This window comes from Geotrypetes seraphini, chromosome 1 (genome assembly GCF_902459505.1).
Source record: "Geotrypetes seraphini chromosome 1, aGeoSer1.1, whole genome shotgun sequence".
Classification (NCBI taxonomy): Eukaryota; Metazoa; Chordata; class Amphibia; order Gymnophiona; family Dermophiidae; genus Geotrypetes; species Geotrypetes seraphini.
Window position 1 is genome coordinate 204,195,799 of NC_047084.1, and position 13,318 is coordinate 204,209,116.

Consider the following 13,318-nt stretch of genomic DNA (forward strand, 5'->3'; position numbering starts at 1 on the left):
GCTCCCAGGGGAATGAACCCTGAGCTTCAAGTATTCACAAAGTAGGCTAGCTCAGAAGGTACACCCAGGGGTTGCCCTGCGAGTTGCAGACCATCCTTGCAGAGTCTATGTCCTCTCCCAGGCAGACTTGCTCTACGTTGGGAACCTCTGGGCACCAAAGCCTTACGAATCTGATGAAAAAACATGAAAAGAAGAAAACCCAAACAAAGCAGATCAGAACACACCTTCTCAACTTGCTTGCACAAGGAAAATCTGAACAGGGCACTATACTTCACTGGTGAATGAGGAAGAGCTGGAAGATGTTATTGACATCCTTCTGCAAGCAACTTACGACCAGGGGTAATTCACCTAGAGTCTTTGCAACAGATTCTGGCATTAAATCCCAGTACATTTACACCATGAAAGTAGTCCTGATACTTCTAATGGACACAGAAAAAAGGAATAGCTGGGAAAAAAAGAATTCTGGAAGGTATTTCAGAACTTTAAAAAAGAGTATAGTGTAAATTTGTACTTATTTTTTTTTTTTTTATTATTTATTTATAAGATTTTACATTATTATCAAGCATAACTTGTACAGAAAGTATAATCAAGAAAATATAACATTTAGGCTAACTTTGTACTTATTTCAAAACAGTTTCTTTGATCCAAGGATACTTAAATTAGTTTATATGAGAAATTTATTCTGCACTATTCTAGTACCATGAGCTAGAGGATCTGATACTGTAAATTCTATTTTTGAAAACTAATTTACCAATTCTTTAAATGCAGTCAAATTTACTGTTGTTTTTTTTAAGAACAGATTGGGATTTTGTGGGAAAGGGAGTAGCCCATACATCTTATGCCTCAAGCATCAAGAACCACAATACCATCATTATTCAAAAGCCATTTGACAAGAGAGGAGAACCTCTGGCTCACTTGGAAGTGGGGGGGGGGGGCAGTCCTAAATGACACCCATACCAAAAATCTGTGGGTGCTTTATTATTATTATCAACAACACAGGGAAGCAGAAATATAAACAAACGAACTGGCCAGAGATCAGGTGAATAGGAAACAAGAAGGTATCCATGTTATTCATGGTTCTAAGTATATATGTGTATATATATATACTTAGAACCATGAATAACAGATTCTCAAAGTACAACTTACAGTATATCATATACACAAACATTCATATATGCTAAAGTTCCAGGGGCTGAGACCCACTCTTTGGTTATTTCAGGATCTTAGTACCACCAGCAAAACAGGAGCCAATGACAGACTACTAAATGGTTTTACTTGGTTCTTGTCTTGCATGTCCAAGACAGAAAACACGCTGATTTAACGGTCTGTAAAATAACAAGCCTGCAGCTAATCTCATTTCATAGCTGTCAACTATATTGGTAGTCAAGAACCCCCCCAGTACTGAGCACATCCTTCAATATGCCTAGCGAGGGCAAACTGGGCTGAGTTTAGCACCCCTAATCATTCTGAAAAATTGGTTTCCATGATTCACTTCAGTATGACTGCTGTCTTCCCTCAGAATTAGTTCAAAATGTGTACAGTATTCTCTTTTTTATTTTATCGAGGGCATTCTTACTATTGTATCAGTTGGCTAATCACAAAGATGCACTGACGGAGCAAAAGTTCACTCTACCCTGGTCTTGTTTATGGGCAGCTCCCAGCCTGATGGTAAAATGACACGTCCTAAAGCAGATTTGAGCTGCAGCTGCAGTCCATGCCATGATGACTGCCCTGCCCTCCCCTGCGGGCACACACCTACTCACCCACGCAGAGCTGCACCACATAGGCGTAGTAAGACCAGCAAACGATGATGGAGATGAAGAGTACTGGTACCCAGTACAAGAGCCTTTGGCACCGCCGTCTCGCGCCGCTTCTACCCGGAGGCGCCATCTTCCCCCGGGCTCGCTCATTCTGGGCGATGCAAGCAAAGAGGTTCATGGAGCCGAACGCCAGACGAAGTGGCAGCAGCAGCAGAAAGAAGCTAGCAGCTGCTGCATGGAATCCTCTCCGCGCGCCTGTGCAATGCGTGCATCTGGAACTCAACGGGAGTTCCAGCAGGTGGCGCAACGTGTGATAATACTCCCACCCCTCTGGGAGCGTCAACCAATAGCCTGCCTACCTTAAGAGCTGGCAACGGCCGGCACAGGATGGTTGCTATGGTGACATGGAACTGGCCGCCTCTTTTCTTAGAGGGAACAGAGGTTGAGGAGTATTACATTTGGAGGGGGACCTCCTTCCTTTTCTTGAAAAAAGGTGATTTTTTTTGTGTGTTGTCAAAGGACAATTGATCCTGTGAAGTGCATTTCATTGCCGGGGGCTAGAGCAGACTTTAAGAAACGCCCATTCCCTTCAGCCTGCTCGAACAGCCGTGTCGTCCGATCATTACTGTGGATAGCGCTTTCAGGAGGGGGGGGAGCAGAAAACGAGGGATATCAAATTGATTTTTTTTTTTTTTTTTAAAAACATCCTAAAAGGCAAATGAATAGGGCAATTATAGGGCAAATGAAGGGTTCACCCCCGAAGAAACCTCACGTAATTGAGAAAATCAATCTGAACACCTAGGGATGTGGACAGCACTGAAGAAACAACCACTAGTGACCGCAGGGGGAAGGGGAGTGTCATGTAGTTCATTTACTTATTTGTCCTTAACACTTATAGGAGGGCCGAGTGCCAAGGACATTCAGTCTGATACGGTATGTGTTTTATGAGAGCGAATAATGAACATGACAAGTTTTTCATTTGGTATCATAATTCCATTCTGTATTGTTTTCTTTCAACGGGCCTACCATGAATAATTAGCAGATGACATTCCGAAAAAGTGGCAAATCGGTTTTGGAATGAAAACTAAAGTCAATAAGGCTTTAATTTCAGTGCACTTGCATGGGTTAGTAGCGATTCTTAAGTCCTCCTTACTTCTGAGTAATTTGGTAGCACCAGAAGTTTAAGAATTGGACAACGTTTTAAGACATAATAGATTTGATAATTAATATAGATTTGTTAGAAAATATGAACCTGCATGTAAGTTACAGTGTTAAATCAACATTAACATAAAAAAGCATATGGGGACAGACTTAAAGATCTCAATATATATATAATATTTTTGAAAAAGGATGAGAGAGAGGAGACCTTTACATACAGTACCTAGGTAGCATAAATGTACAGGAGCTGAGCTCCTTTCAATTGAAAAGAAGCTGTAGAAAAAGGGGGCATAGGATGAAGGTGAAGGGGGGTTAGAAGTACCACTACTTCAGTGTAGTATAAATGATCAGTAGTATGGAGTAGACTCAGAAGCAGTGGCGTACCTAGCATAAGTGACACCAGGGACCCATCATTTTTTGGCAAACCCCCCCCCCCCCATCTGTACGAAAAACATGATTTTTTTAGTAACAAGCCACACCTCAGACATGAGTACCTAGGAAAAGGCAGCATCTTACATATGCAGTGAGCAGTACATCAATACACCCATTGTAAAACTAAACAAGCCAGACTAGTACAGATCAATCCTACACCGTCAATCCTAACAGAAAACCATGTCTTTCGAACACAGAAAACACCTTCGACTAGTATGGAATATGTCATCACAAACTAACCCCTCCCCCTTTTACAAAACTGTAATGTGGATTTTATCCATGGTGGTAACAGCTCTGACGCTCATAGAATTCTAGGCATCAGAGCTGCTACCACCACAGCTGGCGCTAAAAAACGCTCCACAGTTTTGTAAAAGGGGGGATAAAATAGAAATACACAGACAAAGGTTAAATTGAACCAGCAAGAAGCTGGACTCCGCATAAAATGCAACACCACAGAAACAGTGACACATGTCTCCTAAAGCAATAAATAAATAGAAAATTTTATTTCTACCTTTGTCTTCTCTGGATTCTGCTTTCCTCATCTTCTTGTTACTCTCTTCCTTCCATCCACTGTCTGCCATCTCTCTGCCTCTATATGGCATCTTCTCTCCTTCTATGCTCCTTCCAGAAACTGTATGCCTCCCCCTTCCATCTCTCCTTTCACCCCCATTGGTCTGGCATCTCTCTCCTCTCCCACACCTCTCTTCTACAATCCCTTTCTTCCCTCATTTTTCTTTTCAATTTATTTTCTGCATCCATCTAGATTACGTTCTTACTACCCTCTCATCAATTTCCTTTTTTACTATCTACCTACAGCTCACCACCTCTTTCCCTCACCTCCTCCAGTATTTCCCTAACTCAATCCTTTCCCCCATCATGTGCCCTCCTTTTATTTATCCCCTCCTTCCATCATGTGCCCTCTTTCTCTACCCCTTCCATCTAGTACCTTCTCCTCTGTCCACTTCCATCATCTGCTCCCCTCTTTCTCTCCTCCCATTTCCTTCCTGCATTTGCTCCCTTATCACTCCCATCTGCACTTCCATTCAGCACTCCCCCTCTACCTGCCACACTACCATCCAATGTCTGCCCTTTCTCTCTCCATCCACCTCTCTTCAATCAGCATCTGCCCCCTTTCTTTCCCTCCAATCCAATTTCATCCAGTATCCTTCCCCCTTATGTCTCTCTCTTCCCTTTCCCTGTACATCAATTCCATCTGCCCCACCCTTCCATTCCACCCTGCCCCCTTTCTCTCTCTGCACTACTCTTTCATTCCAGCAGTCCTGCTCCTTTCTTGCGATGACTGTAGCTGCCGGTCCACCCCACTCTGACGTACTAGCTCTGGAGCAGAGTCGGCAGCCATGTGCTGGAAGGTCCCGCGATGACTTCAGGCTTTGCTCCGGAAGAAGTAAGTTACGTCGGAGGGGGTTGACCCGGCAGACGCAGGGAGTTGTGGCAAGGACCCGCAATGACTGCGACTGCCGGGTCCACCCCCTCCGACATAACTTCTTCCGGAGCAAAGCCGGCAGACGAGTCATCGGGGGACCTTCCTGCACCTCAGCGCAGTTGCCGACTCTGCTCTAGAGCAGTGTTTTTCAACATTTTTACACCCGTGGACTGGCAGAAATAAAAGAATTATTTTGTGGACCGGCAAACTACTAAGACTGAAATAAAAAAAAACACATTTCTGCCCCGTCTCCGCAAGCTCAGTCCCCAGAAACCATCTGATCCCATCCGCATAAGTCTCAGTTATGATTTTATATCTAATATAATAAAACGCTAGGCCGCGCATGCGCAGTCCTATCGTGTGGGTCCGTTTTCCGTGAGATGTACAGCATCTCAGATAGGAGTGGCATGCGCCTGAAACACTCTCTCTCCCCCGAGACGGATGTCGGACACGGCGGCTGTCGGCTCATGCTGTTTTTTGATCTGCCCTGCTCCTTGCCTGAAGTCCTCTCTCTTCCCATGAAGCTGATGTCGGACGCGGCGTTTGTCTCCCCCAAGGCGGATGATCTTATGGGAATCAATGTTCTTCACTCTGCCCTGCTCCTTGCCTTACTATATTTTTAAGTTGAAAGAACAGGCAGCGACTCCTCTCAGGATCCCCACCTGCGTCGGAAGTCCAATGCAGTCGGGGATCTTGAGAGGAGCCGCCGCCACCGTGTCTTTCAACTTAAAAATAGACTAAGGCAAGGAGCAGGGCAGAACGATCTTCAAAATGGCGGCAACTCGATCTCCGTTCCTCTGGGGGGGAGGGGTCTGGGAGTAGAGGGATCGCGGCCACTCAGCGCCCCCACCGAGGAGCCCAGCAACTTTCTGCTGTCATTTGCTGCCCCCCTCTTCCCTTACCGTGGGCCCAACTGCCGATTTAAGCAGCGTGTCCAGCAGTCTTCACATGCTGCTTCGGACCTTTCTACTGCCCTGATTTGCTCCGGACGTGCCAGAGTAAATCAGGCCAGTAGAAGGACTAGGGCCCGCATTTGTAGTCGCGACTGTGGGAAGGGAAAGAGGGTAGAGGAAACGCTAATGCAGGCACAGGGAACTGGTGTGGGGGGAGGGAAATGGAAGGGGGAGGGAATGCAGCTTTGCACAGACAGACAAAGGGAGGAAGGGAGACAGAAAGACAAGAAGAAAGACACAGGGGCAGGTGCACAGGGAAATGGTGTGGGGGGAGGGAATGCTGCTTTGGACAGACAGACAGAGGGAGGAAGGGACACAGAAAGACAAGAAGAAAGACGCAGGGGCACAGGGAACTGGTGTGGAGGGAGGAAATGCTGCTTTGGACAGACAGACAGAGGGAGGAAGGGACACAGAAAGACAAGAAGACACAGGGGCAGGTGCGGGACAGCGGGAGTCGCGTCAGGAGGGGTGCAACTGGGCGGCTGTCGGGAGCCTCTGATCAGGGGCAGAGCAAGGTAAGTGTATCATAGGGATAAGAAGGAGGAGGGGGAGAAAAAGGAAGGGACGCCTACTGCTGGACAGGGGGAGAAGGAAAAAGGTGCTGATGGACAGGGGGGGTGAAGAAAAAGGAACGGAGGCCTAATGTTGGACAGGGGGAGAAGGAAGGTGCTGCTGGACAGGGGGGAGGTAAAACAAAGGGAGAAGGGGTGCTGCTGCATAAGGAGACCTGTGAAGGGGTGGTGGTGGACACAGGGGAGGTAAAAGGAAGGGAGAATGGACAGGGGGAGCAGGCAAGGGGTGGTGATGGAGAGAGAGAGAAAGAAAGAGAGACACACACACATATATTCTAGCACCCGTTAATGTAACGGGCTATAACACTAGTTGAACATATTTTATTAAAGAAACAATATTCTGTACAATTGTCATTTTATAAATATAAATATACAGAGCAAGGACCAACAAAACCCCTGTCTCCCTTCCCCTCCACATATATCCCCTCTACTATCAAGAAAACTGAACAAGCCAAATTATTATAGAATGCTACACAGAAATATCATGCTAACAAAATACTGCAGTCACACATGACAGGAATAGTGTTAGAGGAATGCCCCCTGGTCCGAGAGAGCCCTAAGCCAGCTGGAAGCTAAAGAAGCACTGCCTGGGCTTTGCCGTCCCCAGTTATGTCTCTAGCAGGATACATATTTCAAATCTGATATATTCTAATGACAAAATAGAAATAAAATGATTTTGTTCTACCTTTTGTTGTCTCTGGTTTCTGCTTTTATCTTCTTTTCACTCTTTTCCTTCCAGCATCTGCCCTGTCTCTTCAATCCAGCATCTGCCCGTTCCATCCACTGTCTTCCCCTTCCAGAAACTGTCTGTCTCCCCCAGACCCCCCCCCCCTTTGGTCTGGCATCTATCATCTTCCCTCTGTTCCCTAATGATCTGGCATCTTTCGCCTTTCATCTCTCTTTCCCTCCCCCCTGTGGTTTTTAGAATCTCTCTCTTCTCATTTCCTCTGCTCAGATCGGATATCTCTATCTCCTTCCCCATTCTCTGGCATCTCTCTCTCCCTCTTACCTTTCCTTCTCTGGTCTTCCTTCTTTATTTTCTGCATCCGTCTAAATTAAATTCGTTCTTACTATGCAGTCCTCAAATTCCCTCTTTTCACTATGTTTATCCACAATATGCCACTCCTTTCCTTCACCCCTACACTATCTCACTAACTCTATCTTCTTCCCCCATCCAGCATGTCCTTTTTCTTTATCCCTCCTTCCATCCAGTGTGTTCTTTCTCCACTTCCATTCAGCATTTGCTCTCCCTTCTCCCCACTTCCATCATCTGCCGTCTTCTCTCTCCCCACTTCCATCATCTGCCCCTTCTCTCTTTCCCCCACTTCCATCATCTGCCCTCTTCTCTCTCCCCCTTCTCTCCACTTCCATCATCTGCCCCTTCTCTCTTTCCCCCCACTTCCATCATCTGCCCTCTTCTCTCTCCCCACTTCCATCATCTGCCCCTTCTCTCTCTTTCCCCCCCCCCACTTCTATCATCCGCCCTCTTCTCTCTCCCCCTTCGCTCCACTTCCATCATCTGCCCCTTCTCTCTCTTTCCCCCACTTCCATCATCTGCCCTCTTCTTTCCCCATTTCCATCATCTGTCCCCTTCTCTCAATCTCTCCATCCACCATAGGCCCATCTTTTTCCCTTCCTCACCTTTCCAATTTTGGCAACAAGATCGGCAAGGCTCCCCCCCTCCGCGACAGCACTCAGCTGCATTGGCACCCCACCTCCCCCACGTGACAGCACTCAAGTTCAGCCTCCTTCTCCTGGCATCAACAGAACTTTAGATTGGCAACAGGTGCTCAGTCAAAAGCTTCCCTTTGACTTAACTGCCTGGGCATAAACAGGAAGCTGAGTCAGGGGAAGCTTTTGACTTAGCACCTGTTGCCGATCTGAAGTTCTATTGATGCTGGGAGGAGGCCGAACTTGAGTGCTGTCGCAGAAGAGGTGGGGCGCTGATTCCGCTGAGTGCCATCACTGGGGGGGGGGGGGGGGAGGGCGCCGATGCCACTGAGTGCCGTCACCGTTGCAGCCCAGGAATTTTCCGGATTTATGCAGTGCTCATTTGTGTAACTGGGGGCACTGGTGATGTTATTCCAGACCTGGCTGCACCCAGGGCAGACCGCCCCTCCTCTGCCCCTCCTTGGTACGCCACTGGATGGAGTTACAGTAGTCCAGTCTGGAAAGGATGAGAGATTGTACAAGGACAGCAAAATGTTGTTGGTGGAAGCAGGATCTCACTTTCCTCAGCATGTGGAGGCTAAAAAAGCATTTTTTTTAAACCAAGGAATTAAGGTGGTCATTAATGGAGAGTGTAGAATCAATGATTATGCCCAAAACTTTGCTTGAGAACTCAAGCTGCAGTGTGGCGTCAGAAGACAGTGAAATGAGGGTGGGTTGCTGCTCTAATTTTGGGCCGAGCCAAAGTAGTTTTGTCTTGCACTATACTAAATTGTATGTCCTCAAATTGCACTGTCAGTCACTTTGAACCTTTTTAGGCATAGCATGATTCATAAGTCTCAGACTTGATATGATAAAGACATCAAGTACCTCAAAGCTATCAATAACCCACTTGAGACAAGCATTTTCAGTGGCAAGAAGTTCTACTTCAACAAGAGTCAGAATATTATGTTATCTAATATAATAAAATGCTAGCCGCGCATGCGCACTAAAAAAAACGTGTTCCCTGATCCGTCCCGAAAACACGAGTACGCATGCGCACGTTTTACGTCATCACCTACTCTCCACCTCGCGCCACCTATTCATCACCTGCTCTCCACCGATCACTGTTCCTCCTGCACCATGCCACGCCAGGCATGTCCGCAGCCGGCCTCGAGCTCCTGGGGGCCGGCGGCGCTGTGCTGAGGTCCCGCCTCCCGCTTCCGCACTATACGGCGCCGCCAGACCCGGCCCTACACTGAGATCCGTGATCGGGTTGCCATGGAAACCCCGCCGCAGCCTCGCAGCTAGGTAGGGGGACAACAATTGCGCTTATGTTCAAGCCGCCGCCACGACTCCCCTCTCGAACCGCACCAGGATCGAGAGAGGAGCTGCGGCGGGGGCTTGAGCATAAGCGCCATTGTTGTTCCCCTACCTAGCCGCGAGGCTGCGGCGGCCTTCCTCACCCGGCTCACATTGAATCCAAGTAAATAACTAGGGCTGCCTAAAGAAACAAAGTTTCACGGTGCTTGGCCCGTAAAACAATTCCTGCCGTTGCCAAAATTTGACCCACCGTTCCTTCCCTTCCTCCATCAGGTACAGTTTACCTCCGCCTATGTTAAAAGGAGTTGCTTTGAAATTGGAGCCCTGCCCCCACCGTAACACATTCCCTCTGCCGCGGTCCCATATGTCAGAGAAGGGGCGGGACTAAGGCAGAGTGGAACGTGCTACAGCAGTGGCAGGCCTCCGATTTCGACGCGGCTCCTTTTAACATTGGTGGATTCACTGCACCTGATGGAGGGAGGGAAGGAAAGGTGGTTGGACGCTGTTGAGCCCCTCTTTAGCCTTAGACCCTCTCCTAACTGCTCCCTCCTGTCTCAGACCACTGGAGCACCTGATGGAGGGAGGGAAGGAAAGGTGGTTGTGTGCTGTTGAGCCCCTCTTTGCCCTGAGACCCTCTCCTAACTGCTCCCTCCTGTCTCAGACCACTGGGGGGAGGTGCCTGTCTTCAGCTGCAGGGATGGAGGGAGGGAAGAAGAAAGAAGGGGCCCTGGCAAGCGAGTTATCAAAAGCCAACCATAGCCTGGGACCCCTACATGATATGAATAATGACCAGACAACAAAAGGTAAGAAAAATAATTTTATTTTCTGTTTTGTGATTACAATATGTCAGATTTGAAATGTGTCTTGAGGGAGGCTTCCGCTGCGGCTTTGGACAGAGGGGTACCATTTTCGTGGGAGCCGGCCTTCGGAGAGGCTTGGGACACGGGGACGGATGCGGGAGGGGCTGCCGCTGCGAAGGGCTTTGGTGGGGGAGCCAGCCAGACCACAAGTGTGGGGACGTTGTAAGCGCGGATTGGTAAAGGAGCCGCCGATGCTGAAGCTTTGAAATTGCTCTCCCACCGTCACTCCCTCCCGCCCCGGCTCTGCCTCTGCCCCTGCCCAGGTTCAAAAGCAGGAGACATCTAGCACCCGTTAATCTAACGGGCTTAAACACTAGTATATTAATGTTTAACCTAGCCCAATATTTTAACGGATTATAGTTTGCTTCAGTTTTATTTGTGTTTTGGCATATATATGCATATACCACTGGTTTTGTCTGTTCTTTGAAGTTGTATCTGTTTCACTTTCATTAGATCTTAATGATTTACAGTCCATTCATATGCAATTGTTATACTGTATACTCTATTGTTGTTTTACAAATTCTTGTTGTTTTATGTGCAAAGTTTTTTACATGCTTTTTTGCTTTATATTTTTTAATTTTTATTATGCTCTGATGTTTTAGATTTTTGGTGTTTTATATATATGTTTATTCATTTCTTATGTTTTTAGTATCCCCTGATGAAGGCATCGTAGATGCTGAAACTTGGATCCTTGTTGGGACATTTTTACAATAAAGGTCTTATATTGGTTGCTTAAGACATCTTCCTTGCCTTTTTTTGTCCTTTGTGTATTCTCTCACGAGACAAGCTCTCTCAGTTTGTTTTATTCTTCTGTTATCATCAAAAGGAAAAAAAACAAACCATCACTCAGGCTTCTGTAGAAAGCCAACACTCTGTCAGGTTAAGTACACATTACAGTTTCTTTCCTGAAGCTATATCTTTCTGACAATTTTGTAGAATTCCAAAAAGGTGATAGTTTCCACTCTCTGTTAAGGAATCTGGGCTTTGAATTAACACAGTTCCCTTTCTTCACCAGGCCCTTTTCTTAAAGTATCCAAAAGCACAAAACTAATACAGCATACTAAAGCACCGTTCATTTAAATTCACCAGTGCTGCCTGGATTAGAATAGGCAGTCCCCAACTCCAGAGATCAGGGGGAGAAAAATTGCTGAATCCACTATACAGAATTGGCTTTTAGCAAGTACCCACAAAGAAAAAAAAACCACCCAAGATTTTCAGTGGATTCTGCCCCACAATTCTGGTTTCACACTGTGACTGCTGGTGCATGCAACACCCAAAAACAAGAGAAAAACAAATTGGCAAACATAGTTCCAACAGCTAGTTAAGCTGTGACTTTCTGTGCACTGCCCTGTAATTAGCACCTGCGCACCAGTCCTGTGCTTTCTCCTTATACTGTTTCCAAAGCAGGAAGCAAAAGAAAAAACTAAAAAAGAGTGTCCTTTACTTTCAGCCTGAACACGTTCAAGGCTTCTTTAGCATTTAGCAAACATCCTAGCAGCTTCATCACAGTCCCAATTTCTGCAGTTCATTCATAAGCAGGAAAAAAAACAAGAAAAGAAAAATCACTGGCAAGCCAATACAACACTCACATCCATGGGCTCTGTTGTTCAAGACTCAAGCATGATGGCTTCAGAAACCTAAATGATTTCCTCTGGATCACAAGGTTCTGCTGGGCTCAGCTGCTTCAGTTCCTGCCATTCCATGGGCTCTGCTTTCTTACCTTGCTTGGCTCCAAGGGCGTTCCAAAGTAGTTCTTCTTGTGCTGCCTGCCTCTGAGTGTGTGTGCTCTGCTTAAGTGTGGTAGGACCACATCCAAACCTGCATGGCAGAGGTACAGGCTTGAGAACTCTCAGGCTCCCTCCCTATTCATCTGGTATACTATCTTTCACTCTCTTGCAGGGATCTGAAAGTCCCTCCTTGAGGGCTGCAATCCAGTCGGGTTTTCAGGATTTCCTCAATGAATATGCATGAGATCTATGTGCATGCACTGCTTTCAATGCATATTCATTGGGGAAATCCTGAAAACCCAACTGGATTGCGGCCTTCCAGGAGGGACTTTGAGATCTCTGCTAGGGAACTGCCTGGGCTTTTTAGGTAAAGCTGTGTACATTCCTGGTTCTTGTTCAAGAGTGTGATCAATATCCTGCTGTCTTAGGGTATCCAAAGCTCCTGTTCTGAATCACTCTCCTCAGGATAGGCAGCCCTGGCTTCTACAGCCCCTGAATCTGTGTGCAAGGGCTTTTCTGCTTTTGGGAAGCACTTTTGCTGATGTACCTAAAAAATAGTTATGATTTTTTTTCCTCTTTCTTAGCTTTCTTTATCAGTGTTTTGCATCTAACTTGCCAGTGCTTGTGTCTCTTATTTTCTTCATTCAGATCCTTTTTCCATTCTTTACTGGTTGGTTGTTTGGGCTCTAATAGCCTCTTTCACTTCACCTTTTAACCATGCCAGCTCTCGTTTCCTCTTCTTTCCACCTTGTTAATACATGGAATACATCTGGTTTACATTCCTAACCTTTGCTACTGATCTTTTAGCTTCTTTTTAAACATTTTCCTCATTTTATCATCGTTGCCCTTTCAAAAATTAAATGCCTCTATAGTAGATTTCTTTTGTGATGTCACTCCAGGTATCAACTTAAATTTGATCACATTATGATCATTTTCCTAGAGGACCCAACATAAAATCCTGTACTATGCCTTGAGTTCCACTAAGGACCAAATCTAAACTAGCTCCCCCTCTTGTCAGTTCCTGGACCAGTTGCTCTAAGAATCTGTCATCTATGACGTGTAGGAATTTTACCTCCCTAGCACTCCCTGATGTAGCATGCAACCAGTCAATGTTGGGGTAATTGAAATCATTCATTATTATACTGTTGCCCAATTTGCAGCTTTCCTAATCTCTGAAAACATTTTTTCATCTGTCTGCCCATTTTGTCCTGAAGGATGATAGTATAACCCTATCTTTATATTCCTTCCCTTCACACATGGAATTTCCCAAATATTTCAGTTCTCCTAAAATGGGGATTTCAGTATTTTCATAATAAAAAGTTGCAGGAAATTGAAGATTCAGTTTCTCAGAAAGCAATAAATCCAATTGGGTTGCAGCCCTTGAGAACTGAAGTTAGCCACCCCTGCCCTAAGCAACCATTTATCTGTGTGCTCCTCCTTAG

General features: G+C 46.1%; 1 protein-coding gene across 2 annotated transcripts in view; it reads right to left on the minus strand.

Moving 5' to 3' along the window:
• The window catches only part of ZDHHC2 (zinc finger DHHC-type palmitoyltransferase 2), a 151,768-nt gene extending 149,768 nt beyond the window's left edge, over positions 1 to 2,000 (minus strand). For both annotated transcript variants that reach the window (XR_004540655.1, XM_033957926.1), the window contains exon 1: positions 1,764 to 2,000. Coding sequence is in view for 1 of the 2 variants with exons in the window: in XM_033957926.1 (XP_033813817.1) it covers positions 1,764 to 1,938 (175 nt within the window). In the remaining variant the exon portion in view is untranslated. The remainder of the gene's footprint in view (positions 1 to 1,763) is intronic.
• Positions 2,001 to 13,318: the final 11,318 nt, after the last annotated feature.